Source organism: Dreissena polymorpha, chromosome 5 (assembly GCF_020536995.1).
Source record: "Dreissena polymorpha isolate Duluth1 chromosome 5, UMN_Dpol_1.0, whole genome shotgun sequence".
Lineage (NCBI taxonomy): Eukaryota > Metazoa > Mollusca > Bivalvia > Myida > Dreissenidae > Dreissena > Dreissena polymorpha.
In genome coordinates, this window is record NC_068359.1 from 123416671 (window position 1) to 123439806 (window position 23136).

The window sequence follows — 23136 nt, forward strand, 5'->3', positions numbered from 1 at the left end:
GAAATAGGATAAAGTTGGAGATTAAAGTAAAAAATGGCACTGCAAAAGGTTACAATCCACTAGAAAACGGCCGAAAAAGGCGCAAAAACAGTCGATTTTGATTTGAGTCGAATTTGTTTTTGGTTTGAACATGACAAATCTTTTTTATTGCTTAAATCGATTCAGCTAAGAATGCCCGTCAAGAAAAGGTATGGTTATGGGGGTCTCTATGTGCAAAATGTTGTATTTATTTTCGCTCAAAGTTGTCGCTTTTACATCGAAACATATAAGGAAACTATTTAGTATATTTTGACCTAAACATTTACTTCAGCAGCAACTTCCCTGTATCTTGCAACTATGCTTTCAGCGCCATCGGCGCTCTCGTTAATATTTAGGAACATTTTTCTGGTCTTATGAGCTCCGTTGTTTTTGAGCCTGAAATAAAGTCTCTTTTTCTAGTTAGTTGTTTTATCGGTTGGGTAATCCATGGTAATTATCTACTTGTACCTATAGTTTTTGAGGGAATAAATTGTTTCATACCAGTTGATATTTCATCTGAAAAAAAAGACCAAAGTTCTTCTACCGAGGTACTTTTACCTTTTTCAAGAACCCTGTCACTCACTCCTTGCATGTGGGTTTTGAAAGAACCTGTAAACATGCCCACGATTGTAAAACCTCAAAACAAAATCATGAATATTTAACCGCATAACAAACTCATTAATACTGCTAGTTCTGCTGCAGCTGTTAGTGATAATGGTGAATGTGTTGATAAAAATGATCATCTTGGCGAAGATTGTTATTTCTGTTGATGATGGAAAGGAAAATGCTGACAGTGTTAAAATTGAGGATAACAATGGCAGTGGAAAACAAGATCGATACGTACTTTGGCGATTAAAATGGTGATGAATACATTGTTTTTTCATTTTGATGGGCACTGTCTGAAGACATTGTTATTATAATGATGATGATCAGAAAGGAGGAGGAGAAAGAAGAGCGTTTTTTTTTACTTTCATGATAATGATCATAATATTGAGAAAAAGTAAAAGTTATTTTTTTCTCCGCTGCATACATGAAAGTAATAAAAACATACAAAAAAATGAAACATTAGGTGTTTAAACAATATTCACCCACGCAGATCAAGAGGTTATCAAAAAACTTAATCTGAGATGTGCAACTCTTATCAAACCCATGAAACAAGTTGAAAGCCCACGCGAGATTAGAGATCTTCACAGCGGTTATCTATTATTCAAATCAAATCAAGGCACTGCTTTTCATTCGAACTTGACGACAAAATGGTAATGTGCGTGTTTGTTATGCGCGCGCAATCGCAATGCATCGCTTGTCTTCGTAATTACCCACAATAATACACTTTAACTGCGTTATTCTTATAATTTACTCTGATGTCTGTTTTTCCCGTTGTCAAGTATGATGTCAAGTGCGACCGTTTCACTTTACAGGCTGTCAAAAGGATGGGCTTCTTCTTTTCTCCATGAATTGCATAGCTGCACTGGAGCATCGACGAAATTTGACTATTCAATGAGTCCTGGACCTGGGTAGAACCAGTACTTGGTGTCTTTGGGCAGATCTAAAGAAACCTTAACCTCTCGATCGCTAGGCGGACACCATATCCACTTTGTCTACGCGATCTGTTTCAAATTGAAGAGAACACACCGGATTTTGAAACTTACACCACCCTAATGACTGAATTCTAACCTCTGAAAAATCGCTGGGTTCTTCTAACTTATTAGAATTAAAGATTTTCCGGCCTAAAACGCTTTTCTTAGATTTGTACGGTCACATTGACTCATTTGTTACAGCAAATTTATCATAAGCACGTTATCGTCTTGTTCCGTTCATGTAGTCGGTACATTTTGTATACAGTCTAGTATAACCATATATAATTCAAGTTTAGTGTCCTTTAAACATATTTCATACAAGTCTAAATCTGAACGCTTCGGACAGTGGGCTACACCGTTATGGCGGAATTGTCCGAGTGTTCCCGATTGTACAAGTCGATAAACTAATTGTTGGCATTTATAGCGGCCTGGACACTGAAGGCTTTTTAATGTCCCCTCAATCACAGATTTGCGTCATGTTTGTCTTTTAATTGGTATTCGTGTCATAAAAATAAATAATCGAAATCGACAATCACATACCAATTTTTACGGAAAGCTTGAGCCCACGTCTAAAATCCAGTTTGGTGTCGATTTTTTCAATGGATGTGTGATTGTTTAGCGATTAATAGTTCAAACATTCAGCTATTGATTCAATAGACCCCTGGCCTTATCTTGCTATGGGTGGGGACATCACATTTCTGTGCTACCAAGACCCTGGAACATGGCGTAGCTCAAACAAACTTATCCTGAAATCCGCACATGCTTATAGAAGCCAATATTTTCCGCTTTTATGTAATTTTTCGTTTATATAAAGTCTATTGAAAAAAAAGCAAGTATCAGCGTAAAGTGTCGTTACAGAAAAGCCTGTGTGGACTGTACATGCTTATCTGGTACGATACTTTACGCACATGCACTAAGCACAGTTTCCCCAGAACGAGACTCAAATCACGTGGATCTGCGGATTGGGCTAGTAACGCTGTCCGTCAGAGACAAGTTTGCTCTCTTTTTTATACAAAGGCTGTCCGGTTGGTGCAGTGGTTGGTACACGCTTTCCTTTTCAATGTGACTCGGATTTCAATTCCTGCTCCCGGCGCATGTGAGCTTGCTTGGGAGTCACCATCCCGGGCAGGTGGGGTTTCCCCCGCGTATTCCGGCGTTCCCACACAAATATGACAACACTAAAGTTAAAAGAACTTAAATAACAACTAATTAGGTGTATAATCTGTGTAACTATAATTCCGTCGTGTGTCCGATGTGGACCGAATTGCACAAAAACTCAGTCCAAAAAAATATGTCCACAAACATATATATGTTTTATGAAAACATGGTTAAATGCGTGTGAATGTGTCGTCCCAGATAAGCCTGTGTATTCCGCAGAGGCTAATCAGAGACAAGGCTTTCCGCTTTAACTGTATTGTCGCTAAGAAGTGAGTTCCTTTAAACGTAAAATAACAGACAATCAAGACTCGTCCCTACTTAGACTGCGCTGACTGCACATTCTTATCTGGGCCTACACTTTACACCCATGCATTTACCCCGTGTTCTCATAGCAAATAGCAAACTCCATATATTAATTTGTTAAAATGGACAAACACCTTAGCGCTTTGAAGGTCATATGAAGAATTAATAATCAAAAAGACTGAAATCACATTTTAACTAGCTACGCCCGTGCTTAATTTATCATCCCCGCGTGAATGAGACTCACAATTATGAAATCACATTTTTGATCGGAAATTGCATTCCTGGGCTTATCTATTTGTGTAGTCGCGTTTGTCACCTACACAAAGTGGGCACGGGCTTAAAACAATTTGTAATAATAAAATGATTTATAAACGCTTTTCGATCAGTGAATCGACATAACGATTGTTAGATAAGAGCAAACGGTTTATTACCGTTTAGAAAGTTCAATTAAATAGGGAAAATAACGTAAATCTGGACATTATATTCAAGAAAAGTACGTCTTCTTCATCTGTTCGCCTTGAACAACTTATTATTTATTTAATAGTGTACAATATACCATTCAAAGATCAGGAGCAATTTAATCGGTTCCGGAAAATAGGGTTCCAATTTATAACGTAACACTTCGGACTACAATGGAATAAACATGGTGAAAACTATGCTGCGATATTGTTTCATTTTTATTTGCATGGTGAGTTAATCAGAAATGCTTTTGTTATATTATTATTATTATTTAAAACTGTTTTAAATACACTTAAGGAAAAGGAAATTAACAAAAAATTTAATTAAATCAACTGTTAACAAATACAGACATTTAAGCACAGATGATTGTTACATGTTCAGGAACGTTCATATACATGTTTTAACTACACTATTGATACTAAATTTATTTTTTTATATGTATTCACTCTTTGCAAACATAATAAGTTTAATTTGAAACTTTGCTTTGAATGTGCTCCTGATATATTTATAATTTAAATTTCTGTCTAGAATGTGTTAGTATTGGTCCCGTTGGACATTTTGTTAATACTTAAATTACAATGAACATATTTTTACAAACACTTCAAGAAACGAGACTTTTTTCTTTACTATTTTTTAGTTTATTAAAACATAACACATGCAATTTCTCATATCAAAATTATACGCACATCTAACTCATACATTACGAGAATACTACATGTGGACGCCGTTTTGCCTTCTCGATAACTGGTAACTACCAAGCACTGCATCGTCCAAACTGTAGTACTGTTCGACAAACTGTCTTCTTGCAAAGATTATAAGTGTCCTCGATATTTAACAAAATAGACAAAAACAAATATTATTAATCCTTTATTTTATTTATATTTTACATAAAATTATTAGTTATGCGATTAAACCCCTTTTCCCAAGAGCAATAACCATATTGTTAATACAAGAAGTAACACGAGCGGGTCGTTATTCGCATTCGTAAATATGATCATATAAGCTCTCGGTCAAAAGAAATTCAGACCGTTACATCGGCAGAGAGCCGTTTACCGACTTCCGGTCCAGCTCTACCGCATGTTATCGTCTAAGTATTGAAGTATGATTTGATGCTTTGGAAATCTCTGCAGACTGTTAATAAAATTTAAGCACACAAGAACCGATTGAGGTTACCCCCCAAAACAAACCAAAAAACTAAAACACACAAAAAAACAATTACAAACACGCAATGAATATAAGCGAAAAGAAGACAAAACATCAACCTTCAGCAAAAGGGTTTAACACCGATCATAAAACAAAAATCAACGCAAGTTTAAACGTAAGCACTTAATGTTTTTTTTCAGATCGGGCAAATACTCAGCGAGCCCCAGATCAGCTTTCACCTCAATGACTATCATAACCCCCAGGGCCGGGCGGAGGGCGGCCACTGCTGCGACGGGTTCAACATTCAGGGCTCGGGCTGCTTCCTGCAGCCGTGTGACCATCGCTTCCGTGTTTGCTTAACCGACAGATCGGCGTATAGGTGCGCCATAGTTGTAGTTTTTAGTGTTATACATGTACACGTAAATATGATGACACTAAATAGAGCACGTTACATTTTGTGCGTTTAAAAAAATATAATAAGATGATGGCAGTGAAATAATTACGATGATGATAACGATCAAATTGTTGGTTCGGTCGTATTATCGTTGTAATCGCTGCTGCTGATGCGGCTTTGACTACTGATGATGATAATAATTATTATTGTTATGATGATGACAGGTGTTGTTGCAATAAAAGATAAAAGTGATCAAGAACAACCCACACTTTAAAACATCTCAATGCTAAAGTTTGATAAGGCATGTTTAATGGGCAATTAAAGCTTATCATTTAAGTAAATTTCGATCGAATTGTTTATTTGCAAGGATTTAAAACAATGTATGTGCTTGCAAATTTCTGAAGAGGTCTTAAAACGAGGTCCATGTCATTTTTTGAGAGCATGAATGTTTGCACTCCTTCTTGGTAAACATTGACGTGGGTGGAAAGTGGGTTTAACTGAATATACATCATTTATTGCTAGTATTGTCCATTCATTTGAATCTCGATATTAGTATTTGTCCATTATTTAGGGTACCGTTTTATTTTGCAGTTTCATTTCTAGTAAAGATGATTCGAACCGGACATGAACGATATTTGTTGTTTTTTTCATTTTTAATTAATTATGACTTCCTTATTAGACATTGTATGTGTGTGGTGTACTTTTAGAAATAATCAATTCTAGAATTTACGATATACCACCTTAAATTAACATTCATGAAATAGAAATTGCTTATTAATTATCACGATTTAAAAAATGTAATGCCGTAATATGGGTTATGTGTGTAATTAACTGAACATTTTAAAGGGACGTTTTCACAGATTTTGGCATGTATTGAAGTTTAATTGTCATTAAATGCTTTATATTGATAAATGCAAACATGGGATCTAAAAAGCTCCAGTCAAAAACAAGAATAAAATTTAAAAAAGAAAAAAAAATCAAGTGGGCTCGAACAACTGACAGCTGTAGTAAAAGTCTAACGCATAGACCACTCGGCCATCCGTGCTCATGCAATGAATGATGTATTTTTCACTTTATATAAGCATTTCTCGTAGTGAAACAAAATGTAACGACTACAAATGAAATCTCTAAACAACCAAACATTTGCGAATCTGAAACAATTTTTTTTAATTATGTCAATTTACCAAAACGTGAAAAGGTCCCTTTAAACATATTTTAAAGTTGCACGTTTATTTGTTCATCTGGCCCAAAGAAACGACTGGTATTTAATCAAACCAAGTCCGAAAGATTAATGAGCTAAGCACCGATGGACAACCAATTTATCAAACAACTATTTGTGCAGTGTATTTGCGAATTGTACCCGGTCTTAGACATGGAGTGTCGCAACTATGATAACTATGATAAGGGGCTCAACATTGCGGTAAACAAAGTTATCACTTGTTTGTCAGCAGTGTCAGCGTTGTGAGCATGTTATCATTTACTGTATAGACATTGCAAATTGAAACGAAAGCTATGCAAGCAATTTAAAACCCGGTCTCTTTGAACAATGGATCGTCCACTTTCCGTCATATATTATAAGAAAGTTCAAGTCTAAAATTACTTGTTGTTGGTTTGCTTTTGTTTGTAGCCCCGTCGAGAGTTGTTCTACAACAGACGGACCTTCAAACGAAAACGTAAATGCGTTCCCAGCAGGGACCGGGCGTATAAAATTACCTCTTCGCAAGTGGCCGGTAAGTCGACAGTCATACTAATGGGTACTAGTTTAAACCTATTTATTTAAGCTCGATTGCATCGAAGTCTTATTGAAACGCCCTAGAGTCCGTTTTCTGTGTAGAAATAGTACTTGGTGTTTTAAATGGGATCTAAACAACGCGCCCACAGTGGGGTTCGAGCCCATAACCTCTCAGTCGCTCTTTTGCTCTCGTAGGCACCAGTTAGCACATTCACTAAATATTAGCAATTGCTACAATACGCGCATTTTCATTTTCTTGATAAAATATAGGTATAAACCGGAATCCGCTCTATTTTGTTTTGTGACAACATATTTGCTACCTTTTGAAAACTTACGTCTCTTTACGGGAATGGAGCAATACTCAAATGAAATCCATAATCTGAATGTCAAATTAAGAAATTAATAAGGTAAGTGCCGACAAATCGATGTGCTTGTCGTGATGTTATAGTGGCAGTGTAAGAATGTACCTTTCATACGGTTGATGTAAAGTTTCATAAATCACAAAGCCTTTAGTTCAGCGGAAATGATGCAGTAATTTCTTTAGAGTTAGACGCTTCGTCGCCGTTCGACACTGCTAAACGAAGGCTAAGAAAAAAAGTTCTGATGATACATAGCCGCCCTGGCTTATCAGCGATGAAACTTTCCGTTGAAATTGACTTTTTGTGTAATGTAAGTCTCTTTTAAACGAAAACCCAGTATAGGTGGAACGTGTAGTCCCTGGTTAGCCTGCGTGTGTAGTGGAAAGTGTAGTCCCTGGTTAGCCTGTGTGTGTGGAGTGGAAAGTGTAGTCCCTGGTTAGCACGTGTGTGAAGTGGAAAGTGTAGTCCCTGGTTAGACTGTGTGTGTGAAGTGGAAAGTGTAGTCCCTGGTTAGCCTGTGTGTGTGAAGTGGAATGTGTAGTCCCTGGTTAGCCCGTGTGTGAAGTGGAAAGTGTGGTCCCTGGTTAGCCTGTGTGTGTGAAGTGGAAAGTGTAGTCCCTGGTTAGACTGTGTGTATGAAGTGGAAAGTGTAGTCCCTGGTTAGCCCGTGTGTGTGAAGTGGAATGTGTAGTCCCTGGTTAGCCCGTGTGTGTGAAGTGGAAAGTGTAGTCCCTGGTTAGACTGTGTGTGTGAAGTGGAATGTGTAGTCCCTGGTTAGCCCGTGTGTGTAGAGTGGAATGTGAAGTCCCTGGTTAGCCTGTGTGTATGTGAAGTGGAAAGTGTAGTCCCTGGTTAGCCTGTGTGTGTGAAGTGGAAAGTGAAGTCCCTGGTTAGCCTGTGTGTGTGAAGTGGAAAGTGTAGTCCCTGGTTAGCCTGTGTGTGTGAAGTGGAAAGTGTAGTGCCTGGTTAGCCCGTGTGTGTGAAGTTGAAAGTGTAGTCCCTGGTTAGCCTGTGTGTGTGAAGTGGAATGTTAAGTCCCTGGTTAGCCTGTGTGTGTGAAGTGGAAAGTGTAGTCCCTGGTTAGCCTGTGTGTGTGAAGTGGAAAGTGTTGTCCCTGGTAAGGCTGTGTGTGTGAAGTGGAAAGTGTAGTCCCTGGTTAGCCTGTATGTGTGAAGTGGAATTTTAAGTCCCTGGTTAGCCTGTGTGTGAAGTGGAAAGTGAAGTCCCTGGTTAGCCTGTGTGTGTGAAGTGGAAAGTGTAGTCCCTGGTTAGCCTGTGTGTGTGAAGTGGAAAATGTAGTCCCTGGTTAGCCTGTGTGTGAAGTGGAAAGTGTAGTCCCTGGTTAGCCTGTGTGTGTGAAGTGGAAAGTGTAGTCCCTGGTTAGCCTGTGTGTGTGAAGTGGAAAGTGTAGTCCCTGGTTAGCCCGTGTGTGTGAAGTGGAAAGTGTAGTCCCTGGTTAGCCTGTGTGTGTGAAATGAAAAGTGTAGTCTCTGGTTAGCCTGTGTGTGTGAAGTGAAAAGTGTAGTCTCTGGTTAGCCTGTGTGTGTGAAGTGAAAAGTGTAGTCTCTGGTTAGCCTGTGTGTGTGAAGTGGAATGTGTAGTCCCTGGTTAGCCTGTGTGTGAAGTGAAAAGTGTAGTCCCTGGTTAGCCTGTGTGTGTGAAGTGGAATGTGTTGTCCCTGGTTAGCCTGTGTGTGTGAAGTGGAAAGTGTAGTCCCTGGTTAGTCTGTGTGCGTGAAGTGGAAAGTGTAGTCCCTGGTTAGCCTGTGTGTGTGAAGTGGAAAGTGTAGTCCTTGGTTAGCCCGTGTGTTTGAAGTGGAATGTTAAGTCCCTGGTTAGCCTGTGTGTGTGAAGTGGAAAGTGTAGTCCCTGGTTAGCCTGTGTGTGTGAAGTGGAAAGTGTTGTCCCTGGTAAGGCTGTGTGTGTGAAGTGGAAAGTGTAGTCCCTGGTTAGCCTGTATGTGTGAAGAGGAATTGTAAGTCCCTGGTTAGCCTGTGTGTGAAGTGGAAATTGTAGTCCCTGGTTAGCCTATGTGTGTGAAGTGGAAAGTGTAGTCCCTGGTTAGCCTGTGTGTGTGAAGTGGAAAATGTAGTCCCTGGTTAGCCTGTGTGTGAAGTGGAAAGTGTAGTCCCTGGTTAGCCTGTGTGTGTGAAGTGGAATGTGAAGTCCCTGGTTAGCCTGTGTGTGTGAATAGGAATGTGAAGTCGCTGGTTAGCCTGTGTGTGTGAAGTGGAAAGTGTAGTCTCTGGTTAGCCTGTGTGTGTGAAGTGGAATGTGAAGTCCCTGGTTAGCCTGTGTATGTGAAGTGGAAAGTGTAGTCCCTGGTTAGCCTGTGTGTGAACTGAAAAGTGTAGTCCCTGGTTAGCCTGTGTGTGTTAAGTGGAATGTGTAGTCCCTGGTTAGCCTGTGTGTGTGAAGTGGAAAGTGTAGTCCCTGGTTAGCCCGTGTGTGAAGTGGAAAGTGTAGTCCCTGGTTAGCCTGTGTGCGTGAAGTGTAAAGTGTAGTCCCTGCTTAGCCTGTGTGTGTGAAGTGGAAAGTGTAGTCCCTGGTTAGCCTGTGTGTGTGAAGTGGAAAGTGTAGTCCCTGGTTAGCCCGTGTGTGTGAAGTGGAAAGTGTAGTCCCTGGTTAGCCTGTGTGTGTGAAGTGGAATGTGTAGTCCCTGGTTAGCCTGTGTGTGTGAAGTGGAAAGTGTAGTCTCTAGTTAGCCTGTGTGTGTGAAGTGGAAAGTGTAGTCTCTGGTTAGCCTGTGTGTGTGAAGTGAAAAGTGTAGTCTCTGGTTAGCCTGTGTGTGTGAAGTGGAAAATGTAGTCTCTGGGTAGCCTGTGTGTGTGAAGTGGAATGTGTAGTCCCTGGTTAGCCTGTGTGAAAAGTGAAAAGTGTAGTCCCTGGTTAGCCTGTGTGTGTGAAGTGGAATGTGTAGTCCCTGGTTAGCCTGTGTGTGTGAAGTGGAAAGTGTAGTCCCTGGTTAGCCCGTGTGTGAAGTGGAAAGTGTAGTCCCTGGTTAGCCTGTGTGCGTGAAGTGGAAAGTGTAGTCCTTGGTTATCCTGTGTGTGTGAAGTGGAAAGTGTAGTCCCTGGTTAGCCTGTGTGTGTGAAGTGGAAAGTGTAGTCCCTGGTTAGCCCGTGTGTGTGAAGTGGAAAGTGTAGTCCCTGGTTAGCCTGTGTGTGTGAAGTGGAATGTGTAGTCCCTAGTTAGCCTGTGTGTGTGAAGTGGAAAGTGAAGTCCCTGGTTAGCCTGTGTGTGTGAAGTGGAAAGTGTAGTCCCTGGTTAGCCTGTGTGTGTGAAGTGGAAAGTGTAGTCCCTGGTTAGCCCGTGTGTGTGAAGTGGAAAGTGTAGTCCCTGGTTAGCCTGTGTGTGTGAAGTGGAATGTTAAGTCCCTGGTTAGCCTGTGTGTGTGAAGTGGAAAGTGTAGTCCCTGGTTAGCCTGTGTGTGTGAAGTGGAAAGTGTAGTCCCTGGTTAGGCTGTGTGTGTGAAGTGGAAAGTGTAGTCCCTGGATAGCCTATGTGTGTGAAGTGGAATGTTAATTCCCTGGTTAGCCTGTGTGTGAAGTGGAAAGTGTAGTCCCTGGTTAGCCTGTGTGTGTGAAGTGGAAAGTGTGGTTCCTGGTTAGCCTGTGTGTCTGAAGTGGAAAGTGTAGTCCCTGGTTAGCCTGTGTGTGAAGTGGAAAGTGTAGTCCCTGGTTAGCCTGTGTGTGTGAAGTGGAATGTGAAGTCCCTGGTTAGCCTGTGTGTGTGAAGTGGAATGTGAAGTCGCTGGTTAGCCTGTGTGTGTGAAGTGGAAAGTGTAGTCTCTGGTTAGCCTGTGTGTGTGTGAAGTGGAATGTTAAGTTCCTGGTTAGCCTGTGTGTGTGAAGTTGAAAGTGTAGTCCCTGGTTAGCCTGTGTGTGAACTGAAAAGTGTAGTCCCTGGTTAGCCTGTGTGTGTGAAGTGGAATGTGTAGTCCCTGGTTAGCCTGTGTGTGTGAAGAGGAAAGTGCAGTCCCTGGTCAGTCCGTGTGTGAAGTGGAAAGTGTAGTCCCTGGTTAGCCTGTGTGCGTGAAGTGGAAAGTGTAGTCCCTGGTTAGCCTGTGTGTGTGAAGTTGAAAGTGTAGTCCCTGGTTAGCCTGTGTGTGTGAAGTGGAAAGTGTAGTCCCTGGTTAGCCCGTGTGTGTGAAGTGGAAAGTGTAGTCCCTGGTTAGCCTGTGTGTGTGAAGTGGAATGTGTAGTCCCTGGTTAGCCTGTGTGTGTGAAGTGGAAAGTGTAGTCTCTAGTTAGCCCGTGTGTGTGAAGTTGAAAGTGTAGTCCCTGGTTAGCCTGTGTGTGAACTGAAAAGTGTAGTCCCTGGTTAGCCTGTGTGTGTGAAGTGGAATGTGTAGTCCCTGGTTAGCCTGTGTGTGTGAAGTGGAAAGTGTAGTCCCTGGTTAGCCCGTGTGTGAAGTGGAAAGTGTAGTCCCTGGTTAGCCTGTGTGCGTGAAGTGGAAAGTGTAGTCCCTGGTTAGCCTGTGTGTGTGAAGTGGAAAGTGTAGTCCCTGGTTAGCCTGTGTGTGTGAAGTGGAAAGTGTAGTCCCTGGTTAGCCCGTGTGTGTGAAGTGGAAAGTGTAGTCCCTGGTTAGCCTGTGTGTGTGAAGTGGAATGTGTAGTCCCTGGTTAGCCTGTTTGTGTGAAGTGGAAAGTGTAGTCTCTAGTTAGCCTGTGTGTGTTAAGTGGAAAGTGTAGTCTCTGGTTAGCCTGTGTATGTGAAATGAAAAGTGTAGTCTCTGGTTAGCCTGTGTGTGTGAAGTGAAAAGTGTAGTCTCTGGTTAGCCTGTGTGTGTGAAGTGAAAAGTGTAGTCTCTGGTTAGCCTGTGTGTGTGAAGTGGAATGTGTAGTCCCTGGTTAGCCTGTGTGTGTGAAGTGGAAAGTGTAGTCCCTGGTTAGCCCGTGTGTGTAGTGGAAAGTGTAGTCCCTGGTTAGTCTGTGTGCGTGAAGTGGAAAGTGTAGTCCCTGGTTAGCCTGTGTGTGTGAAGTGGAAAGTGTAGTCCCTGGTTAGCCCGTGTGTTTGAAGTGGAAAGTGTAGTCCCTGGTTAGCCTGTGTGTGTGAAGTGGAATGTGTAGTCCCTGGTTAGCCTGTGTGTGTGAAGTGGAAAGTGTAGTCTCTAGTTAGCCTGTGTGTGTGAAGTGGAAAGTGTAGTCTCTGGTTAGCCTGTGTGTGTGTGAAGTGAAAAGTGTAGTCTCTGGTTAGCCTGTGTGTGTGAAGTGAAAAGTGTAGTCTCTGGTTAGCCTGTATGTGTGAAGTGAAAAGTGTAGTCTCTGGTTAGCCTGTGTGTGTGAAGTGAAAAGTGTAGTCTCTGGTTAGCCTGTGTGTGTGAAGTGAAAAGTGTAGTCTCTGGTTAGCCTGTGTGTGTGAAGTGAAAAGTGTAGTCCCTGGTTAGACTGTGTGTGTGAAGTGGAAAGTGTAGTCCCTGGTTAGCCCGTGTGTGTGAAGTGGAAAGTGGAGTCCCTGGTTAGCCTGTGTGTGTGAAGTGGAAAGTGTAGTCTCTGGTTAGCCTGTGTGTGTGAAGTGGAAAGTGTAGTCTCTGGTTAGCCTGTGTGTGTGAAGTGGAAAGTGTAGTCCCTGGTTAGCCTGTGTGTGTGAAGTGGAATGTGAAGTCCCTGGTCAGCCCGTGTGTGTGAAGTGGAAAGTGTAGTCCTTGGTTAGCCTGTGTGTGTGAAGTGGAAAGTGTAGTCCCTGGTCAGCCTGTGTGTGTGAAATGCGTAAAGCTTTATCACCTATAGCGCGGCTCAAATCTAAGCGGATACGTCACGTTCACGCTCAACAGAACAGTAAAAGCACAGTTAAACGAATTCAAAGCACTGTGATAATCAAATAAAGTGTGAATAGTTTTGGTATGTTTTGTCAAGACATAAGAGACTATTATGATATTAAATAAAGACAAGTGTTGTTCAATTGATCATCTCTTTTGGGTGGCCAAAGCCGTTAATTTGAATTAAATACCTATATTTAATCAATTTTACAAGTTAGACGTAAGTTAGAAACGTGATTCGAACGTTTATATAATATATGTAAACGTAACTAGTAACCAGGACCGATCTATTCTAGGAATAAGATTTATATATGTACATGTATACCCTGATCAAATGTCTTCAAATATCATATCTATATTGCGCATGTAACTTAAAATTCATTTTGTATTGTGTTTGGAGAAAATGTGTAATAAATAATTGGAATAGTATAGAAATTATACGTCAATCACAGTATACGATCATTAATTTATTAAACCATACACACAGTTCACATTTTTAAATGAAAGCTATCTCAGTTGATGTTGTATTTTTGATAATGCAGACGAACGGAATGGTCGAAATCGCGGTTTACGTTTATGATGTCGACGATGACGTCACAACTCACGCGGAGAGTCTAGAGCTCGTTGACGTCATGACGTTGCTGGTGTTCGTGGGGTCTGGACCATTTAACAGCTCCTTTGCCGGACCTAACAATGTGACACTGGACGGCACAAGGGCTATAGACCCTACAAGGTAGCTGTTTTCATAGTGAAAATTTACAGTTATCAATAAAAAGAGATCGGCATTGGGAAAACGGGGCTTAATGCATGTTCGTAAATAGTCGTCCTTTTTTTGTATTATTCCTGTATAGGAAGTTTGTTCTTAGCAAAAATTATGTTAGGGCGGAAGGTGCCGTCCCGTTTTACCAGACCAATGCTCACATGTATTCGATAACGAACAAACCGTCCTCAAATAGACCTCGGCAAATGGAAGATTACAAGCTCAAACAAGCCTGCATAACAATTGTTTATCGAAAGTCGTAAGAGCCTCGGAATCTTTGTTAGTCGTCTTTTTTTTCAATGTAAACAGCGAACTGAAGCAATTAGAAAATGCACTTACATGCGTTGCATGAAAACATACATAAAATTAATCTGGTTCGTTTTGCTAATTACGTCAAAAGTACGTAAAAGAATTAACATAAGTTCTACTTTAAAAGAGCTTTAAAAAAAAAGAAAGGTTTCCCAGACTCATTACGCTTGTTCTCATTTTCAGACTATCCATAACATACCAGCTCTTTTACGAAACCTACGCACCGTACTATTTGAACCAGCCGCAATCCCCGTACTGTGCGGTAGAAAACGAATGCGGGCGTCACTACACGTGTGACGTCACCGGAAGTACGGTTTGTCTGCCTGGGTGGGAGGGGCCTGATTGTAACACGCCCATTCCAGGAGGCTTAGCGGACTGCAGCATTGACACAGGTATATGAGAGTTCATACACAGGTATATGAGTTCATACACAGGTATATGAGAGTTCATACACAGGTATATGAGAGTTCATACACAGGTATATGAGAGTTCATACACAGGTATATGAGAGTTCATACACAGGTATATGAGAGTTCATACACAGGTATATGAGAGTTCATACACAGGTATATGAGAGTTCGTACACAGGTATATGAGAGTTCATACACAGGTATATGAGAGTTCATAATCTCTCTTTTCAAACACGGAAATCCCTTTCTAATATAAATATAAACACCCAGGTCATTTCAATTTCACCATATAAATTATAGACTGATTCTAGTTTTCAAATCAGTATTTTGAAAAGCAAGCGTTAATATCACATCGGTATTATTACATTGGCAATTTATCTCATATGTTGCCGAAATAAGTTTTAAAATCATCCGCAATCTTTATCAGTGGATCTACATGATTTACAGCTTAAGTGACCGTAATGTTTTCCAACTTTATTTGTGAGTTTATTTTTCGTAAGTTTCAAATGGCATATTCAATCAGGTTTCAATTAAGAGACAATAGTATCAACGATAGCTATTTGTTTGCAAAAGATGCGATTTTATATTCTTTATTTGACGTAATAAACCTAACACAGTGCATTTTTTCAGCATTATATACTTTGTATTGATTTATTTTCTAAGGCGACGTAGTCGAAAAGGAAAAACATTCTTTTTGTTTGAATAAATGGCAATGAAAATTATTTGGTTTCATTGAAACCATCGTCTGGTCATCAATTATAGCAACTAGAAATTTTGAATACTTTCCAAACATGATAATTTTAAATACTTTACGATCATTCTCGTCCCCCACAGAAATTTCGGTGCTGCATGAGAGCACGTGGACAGGCGATATCCGGTGTCCGTCCGACTGCGGCAGTAATGCCTCGGTTACTCTGCGCATTGTGAGCGTCGGCGAGGATGGCGTCACGGGAATCGCCTCTCTGGGCCGCACCGGAAATGGCGTGCACGTGGCGGGCTCTTATTCGTCATACACAAAGCATTTGATCTTACAGGTAAGTTTATCGGTATCGATGATTACACCGCGATTTTTAGACTAAACATTTGTCAGTTGATTATATATTTCAAATATCCCCTGAAAGCAAAGCAAAATATGCAGGAGTGAAAAAGCTTCTGCATAAGTTAAGTTTTTAAATTTTCGAGTTAAGGAGTGAAACGACAGATTCCATAAATGAGCACGACCATCACCAATTCAGTTAACATCAAATTTTGTTTCGTGGACTATATGATTGCAGTGTGATGTATCAGTTATTACACGTATACTTACATTCATTACATGAAGCGAGACAATGTGCAAATGAGAGTATAGACGGAAAATTTTAAAATGTCACTGAGATTATGCGTTCAAATAAATAGAGAATACTAGGTCGGTGCCGAATAAAGCAAAGTTTATTTTGTGAGGCTCAGAAAATCTGAACCACGAGCCTTATTGTTTCATTATTTTAATCGTGTCGAGCCTAATACATTACAAAAAGATCAGTAACCAACCTGTTTTTCGTTTATCATACCTCTACGTCCCCGATTTTTAAGAAATAATGAAAAAAAGACACTAAACAACTGCATCTTTAGCGTGAAACAACATGCATTGTGTCGTATGACGTATCAATAATGACGTCACGAGTACGCGCACTTAATATTTGTAAATAATGTTTATTTGCTTTTTGAGTTGCATTATGTGTAAAAACTATATTACATCTTGGTATCAAATTGTTTGTTTTGTTGAATCTGATTCGATTTTACTAAAACTGATTACTTTATAGTTGATTCCGAGTAATATGAACATTCTTCGCCGCGCGTGACAGCTATATTTCAGCACTGCTGAAATAAAGGTAAATTTATTTCACAGTGGTTTATTTCGACAATGCACGTCTGATGATGGGATAAATATCTGTTTTAATGAGCATGACCTCGAGATAATAATTAATTGATCGGTTTTGGTAAAACATTTCACCGAAGCACGACTTTTCAATCATCAGTGTAAACATCAAAAGCGATGTTAGCAAATAGCAAAATAATTTATATTCTCCTAAGTGAGCCTAGCGCAAACAATTCTGCCCAAACTAACTTAAATATTGCGAATTGTGTATATGGGATCATTATTATATTTTCGATTGCAATACCTAATCTGATTTTAAATGCTCTAGAAATAAGTATTTACATAGTCGGGATCATGTTTAATTATATTTTCGATTGCAATTCCTAATTCTTTTTACGCTCCTCTCCAACAAAAAAAACCTTGATGACTGATGAAAAAGTCATATGGCGATTTCCTGTCTGTTTCTCCGTCATTTCGTCTGTCCTTCGGTCTTTCCACCCTTGCATGAAATGTTACCATTTTATAACAACGCATGCTACAACGCTTTGATATTGATATAGTTATTGCTTGTTACCGCTTCAGTCCGCACAGGCTAATCAGGGACAATACCTTCCGCTTAGAAAAGATTTTTGCAAAGAAGAGATTATCTTTAAACGAAAAATATAATAAAATCGGAAAGTGTCGTCCCTGATTAGCCTGTGCGGACTGCAAAGGATAATCGGGGTCGACACTTTACGCACATGCATAAACGCCCCTTTTTAAAGAGCACGGCCCAAATTATTCAGAGTAAATAAATAAAATACATTTAATTATCAACAAATCATTACAATGGGATCGCTCTTTTTCATGATAAAAATAAATAGTTTGACACAGTTATGATAATTCCCAATCATCCAATTTCACCAAACGTCATTTTTATTTTGAATTTGAACTAATTTAGACTTTGAACATCAGAAATCATATTTTATGGCAAGTTAACTACTCACATTAACATGACACAAACAAAAAGAAGAAATGAGCCAACAATAGCATTCATTACTAAAACATAGATGTAAATGAAATCAATATAGAGTAAAAATGGGTATGTTTTTAAGCGTCCAATACTGTTTTGTCAAAATATCAATGGTCGGAATATACCTGAATGTCGATTTCGGCAGTGACGTTCGGAAGCTGCCGCTAATTATAGTTATGATTATAACTGTTTTTTTTCTGAGACTATAATAAAAGCGATATAGGCGTAAATATTATCATCTGATAGCTCATAAATCGTCGACCAAAACGGTAAAGTGCTTACGGCCGAGTGTAAGAACACCGAACTCGGATGGGAAAGTCGTAAATACCCAACCTCGCTCTTATTACTTTTCTACTACTGTTCATTTTATAAATGTGGCTTTTTACGTATGTTACATTATTATATCGTTATTGATACATAGCATAATCATTTCTGTTTAGTCCTCCACATCCGCTCAGTTCAACATCGGTGGTCAGATGTTTCACGACCTTGAACTCAATGGTCAGCTGTCCAGCGCTACCCGGATGACCGGGGCCGTCGTGTTCGCCACCAATGAAAACGGCGTCTCAACCACGTGTCATGGCGTGCAGACGCGCGTGAAAGAGACGTGCATACTCAATCTAGTGATGATATCAGGTATGTATTTTAGTTTATATTTCATTATGCGGTTGCAGGATCGTCGATAAACATGCGATAATGCAAAAATAGATGACTTAGCGGGTTTTCGTGTTCGTGTGTTTTCTACGTGTCTTTCCCGTTAGGCGTTGACCGGGTACACGAAGCACACAGCACAAGCATGGTGACGGCGCAATCCGGTTTTAGTTTGTACCGGTATTACCTCTACGCTGCGAAAACAGGTCAACACGGGAGTCATGCTGATCGGGCTTTTTACGCCTTTTCATTTAACATCCCGGCGAATCCAGAAACAGTATCGACGCGTTGTCTTACTTTTGTCTTTCAACATCCTGCAAAAAATGACCATGGTCACTATAATTTCCACATTTGAAAATGCATTCTCTTTTATTAATAATGAACAACTTAGTGTCATGTTCTGTTCATACATATGAATTTCGTCCTTCATGTATGAAACTCCGCTGTATGGTATTTTTCTGTTTTAAAGAAGTCTTTTTTTACAAAAATAAAGTTTGAGCGGAAGTTGTTTTTTTTTCCTGATTAGCTTGTGCGGACTGCACTGGCTAATCTGGGGCGACACTTTACGCACATGCATTAAGCCCCGTTCTCCCAGGCCAGAACGCGGCTCAAACACTTATTCCCTTCTTGCAGCCACGTTCGATCCCTGCCATGGTAACGGACAGTGCTGGCGCTACGGGGGCCAACAGGCCGACTACATGTGCTGCTGCAACGATGGTAAGAAGGCAAACATTATTTAGCATAAACATGTATTTTATTTCAAAGTTCAATATGTAATCATTTCATGGAATTGGGTTTTACATATTGCATAAATTTTAGTTAAACGTCGCCAAACCAAATTGTTGACATACTTTGTGTATAAAGTAAATGTATAAAACTTTTGATACAATATTGAGGCCTGATCACTTATATGTTCATTCATTTATTGATGTTTTTTGTTCGCTTGTTTTACCACGCTTATTCATTCAATTTGCAGATTACAGCGGTGAATATTGCGATGTTCTCAAAACTACCACAACCACCACCACCACAACAACAACGACAACAGCTACTACCACACCAACGATAACAACAACAACATTATCATCAACGAAAATAACTTCAGCAACCACTATTTCCACCACCACAAATATTTCAACACCGGAAGTCACCACAACCACCGACAGAACCACTTCCGCTATAGAAACAACGCAGTCGACAATAACCACGCAAAAGTCAGCAGAACCTACCTCTGGAACTACGTCTATGACAACAAAAACACCAATGACAACAACAGTTGCAGCAACAACTGCGGCAACAACTACAACGGCACAGACCGTTTCTGTCACCGGTGCCCCGACCACTGATAAATCGACCCTGTCAACGCAGTCGTCTGCAGCAACGACAACTTCAGCAGTATCGTCTCCAGTGGCAACAACTAGTTCCACCACTAGTACGCAGCCTTCAGCAACAATAGCAAATACATCCGAAGCATCAAGGACAATAACAACAACAATTATAGCAGCAACGACAACCGAACTTCCATCAACAGCTGTGACAACATCACCTACGCAACCGACAACAATCCGAACAACAGTGATCGTCACACCAGAAGCAGCAACAACAACAACCGCAACAACAACAACAACAACGGCCACGATAAACACTGATCGGTACTCAACATCTGTAACATCGTCGACAATTCCAACAACACTGATTGTCACATCGAAAGCAACAACAACATTAACACCAACAAAAGAAGCGGTAACAACCGCAGCGACTACCAGCGTCTGCATTCCGGTGTTCAACTGCACGGTTCATCAGGTCTGTGATGTCACTGGAAATGTCGTTTGCGCACCCGGATGGACGGGACCACTATGCGACAGTATCATCACAAACGGAGAGGCTGACTGCGAGGTGTACGAATGTGAGTACGGTCATCTCCGTCCGTCTGACGTATATATATGATTACTTACGGTATTTATGTTCTTGCTTTTATAAAAATTTGCATTTTTTAACATAGTATAGTTTTCTTAGTAAATGAATTTAATGGGTTTTTTTATACAAACAGCGGTTAACAAATCGCGTTTAGCTAACACTACAGATGTTTTCACTGCTTGACGATCTAGGAGAACTTATTGAGTTCTCGAGCATATTTTAAGATTTAATATAAAATACTGAATTGTTTTGCACACCTGTTACTTGTACAATTAAACATCGCTTGTATATGCGTTCTACAGCAATACTGGCATCAACGCCACCACCATAACCACCACTAACGCTACCACCATCGACACCGCCTCTATTTTAGCGTGGTTCTGGGAAAACTGCAAGTGTTGTCCCAGACTGGCAAGGCTATTCAGGGACGACACTTTCCGCCTTAACTGGATTTTCCTTGACAAGAGACTTTCTTTTAACAAACTTTCTGATACAAGCGGAAAGTGTCGTCTTAGAGTAGTCTGTACGGACTGCACATTTTAATATAGGGCGACATTTAACGCACATGCATTAAGCCCATTTTCTCCAGAACGCGGCTCAATTAATCACGGGATTTGAATAGCATAACAACACATCTTAGCCTTCAACTTTAGGGGAAAGTAGGCTCACTTGACCAACATGTCTCAGCAAATGTCGCCATCTAATTTCAGGGGAAAGCTTTCTACCGAGTGAATGGTCCGGCAACTACACATGTACAGACGACAACGCTGTGGTCAAGTTCACGATGAATGTCACAAAGTCTCAGTCATCAATCCATTTCGCCGGTGACATACTAATCGCCGGAAAAAACATCTCTGCCGACGGAACATTCGGATCATATTTCAGAACGTTCGCCATTCAGTCCTCGGAGGTTATAGTCGAGGAAATTGCGTCCCGGAATTTCTCGCGGGTCGAGATGAATGGACGGTTAATAAGCCCCGTTTTCATTGACGGTGTTGTCATATTTTTGACTGCGGGCGGATCTAAGCAGACGTGTTCGATGGAACTGCGACGTAATAGAGGTAAGAGCTGGTTGTACTTTGTTTTCCCACTTTTTTTCTCATGGACATTACAATGTTAAAATAGCATTTAATGTGTTCCAAGAAGTCGTCGTCTGTCTTTACATTGGACGTTCTCATGGTTTCCGTGACGTCCTTCAGTGTCCTGTATGAGCGCAAGAAAGATTGCAGTACGAGCGCCAGCCGTAACTAACGGCTAAAACTACCATATAACATACCCGGCCTTGTGTTATCATCATGCGCACATCACTTTGTGAAAAAAGGGCTTAATGCATGTGCCCGTGCAGCCCGCATCGGCTAATCAAGGACGACACCTTCCGCTTTTTGAGTTTTTCGTAGAAAGGAAATCTCGTCTTCACAATAATACTTTCTAGGCGGAAAGTGTCGTCCCTGATTAGCCTGTGCGGACTGTGCTGATTACGTCTAGCATTTAGCCCAGTTTTCCCAAAGCGCGGCTTAAATGTATCGTGATGAAGTGCACGCCTCACAAGTAATGTTTGCTTCCATTTCAGTATTCACGGTCACCAACTGGTGCAACAGCCATGGTGCGTGCCAGCGACAAGGGCAACAGAAGAATCAGTACACTTGCTGCTGTGACTCCAGTATGAGCGCTCGACATTTGTATATAATAAAAATATTGAAGCTTGTTTTGAGAAAACAGGCTTTAATGCATTAGCGTAAAGTGTCGTCCCAGATTAGCCTGAACAGTCTGCACAGGCTTTCAAGGGACTACACTTTCCGCTTAGACTGGATTTTCAGTTACATTCTCTTTAAACGAAAAATACCTTAAAAGGTGAAAGTGTCGTCTCTGAAAAGCATGTGCAGACTTCACAGGCTTATCTGGGACGAGACTTTATACACATGCATTTAGCCCAGTTTTCCCAGAGCAAGGTTCAAATGCTTAATTCTTTTCTATCATTTTCCGTTTTGATTTCAATAGTGTCACATTGTTTTGTTTACATTAAAACTTTGATCATATTACTGTTGATTTTTAGCTCATCTATTTTTTGGAAAAAAAAATGAGCTATTGTCATCACCTTGGCGTCGGCGTCAGCGTTGGCATCCGGTTTAGTATTGCGTTTAGGTCCACTTTTCTCAGAAAGTATCAATGCTATTGCATTCAAACTTGGTACACTTACTTACTATCATGAGGGGACTGGGCAGGCAAAGTTAGATAACTCTGGTGTGCATTTTGACAGAATTATGTGCCCTTTTTATACTTAGAAAATTAAATATTTTGGTTAAGTTTTGTGTTTAGGTCCATTTTATTCCTTAAGTATCAAAGCTATTGCTTTCATACTTGCAACACTTACTAACTATCATAAGGAGACTGTGCAGGCAAAGTTATGTAACTCTGACTGGCATTTTGACAGAATTATGCGCCCTTTTTATACTTAGAAAATTGAAAATTTGGTAAAGTTTTGTGTTAAGGTCCACTTTATTCCTACAGTATCAAAGCTATTGCTTTCATACTTGCAACACTTATTAACTATCATAAGGGGACTGTGCAGGCAAAGTTATGTAACTCTGACTGGCATTTGGACTGAATTATGGGCCCTTTATACTTAGAAATTGAAAATTTGGTTAAGTTTTGTGTTTTGGTCCACTTTACCCCTAAAGTATCATAGATATTGCTTTCATACTTGGAACACTTGCAAACTATCATAAGGGTACAGTAAAAGGACAAGTTGCATAACTCTGGTTGTCATTTTTACGGAATTATGGCCCTTTTTTGACTTAGTAACTTTGAATATATGGTTAAATTTTGTGTTTCGATCCACTTTACTTCTAAAGTATCAAGGCTATTGCTTTCATACTTCAAATACTTTCATGCTATCATGAGGTTACTGTACCCTGCAAGTTGAATTGTACCTTGACCTTTGAATGACCTTGACTCTCAAGGTCAAATTATTAAATTTTGCTAAAATTGCCATAACTTCTTTATTTAAGATTAGATTTGATTGATACTTTGACAAAAAATACTCTTACCTGACATACCACAATAGACTACCCAAACCATCCCCCCGTGCCCTCCCCACCCCCCCCCACCCCACCCCCGAATCCCCCCCTTCAATTTTTTTTTAAAGATCATCTCACAAATGACCACCACACCCTCACACTATACCCCCCCCCAAACCACCCCCCCCCCCCAATTTTTTTTTTAAACGGTTAAAAAACACAAATATTTCTTTTTATTATTTTATTTTTGAAATACCGTCCAACCATCGCACCCAAGAATCCCCTCCCCTCCACCCCACTCG

At 40.3% G+C, this 23136-nt stretch overlaps 1 protein-coding gene across 1 annotated transcript in view; it reads left to right on the forward strand.

The window, feature by feature from the left end:
- Window positions 1-753: 753 nt before the first annotated feature.
- Window positions 754-23136, forward strand: part of LOC127831604 (uncharacterized) — a 114252-nt gene continuing 91869 nt past the window's right edge. The window contains exons 1-11 of the mRNA XM_052356582.1: window positions 754-858; window positions 4859-5037; window positions 6680-6782; window positions 13446-13636; window positions 14156-14364; window positions 15217-15416; window positions 17690-17885; window positions 18534-18617; window positions 18877-19806; window positions 20528-20878; window positions 21388-21477. Of these exons, the coding sequence (XP_052212542.1) occupies window positions 754-858; window positions 4859-5037; window positions 6680-6782; window positions 13446-13636; window positions 14156-14364; window positions 15217-15416; window positions 17690-17885; window positions 18534-18617; window positions 18877-19806; window positions 20528-20878; window positions 21388-21477 (2638 nt within the window). The remainder of the gene's footprint in view (window positions 859-4858; window positions 5038-6679; window positions 6783-13445; window positions 13637-14155; window positions 14365-15216; window positions 15417-17689; window positions 17886-18533; window positions 18618-18876; window positions 19807-20527; window positions 20879-21387; window positions 21478-23136) is intronic.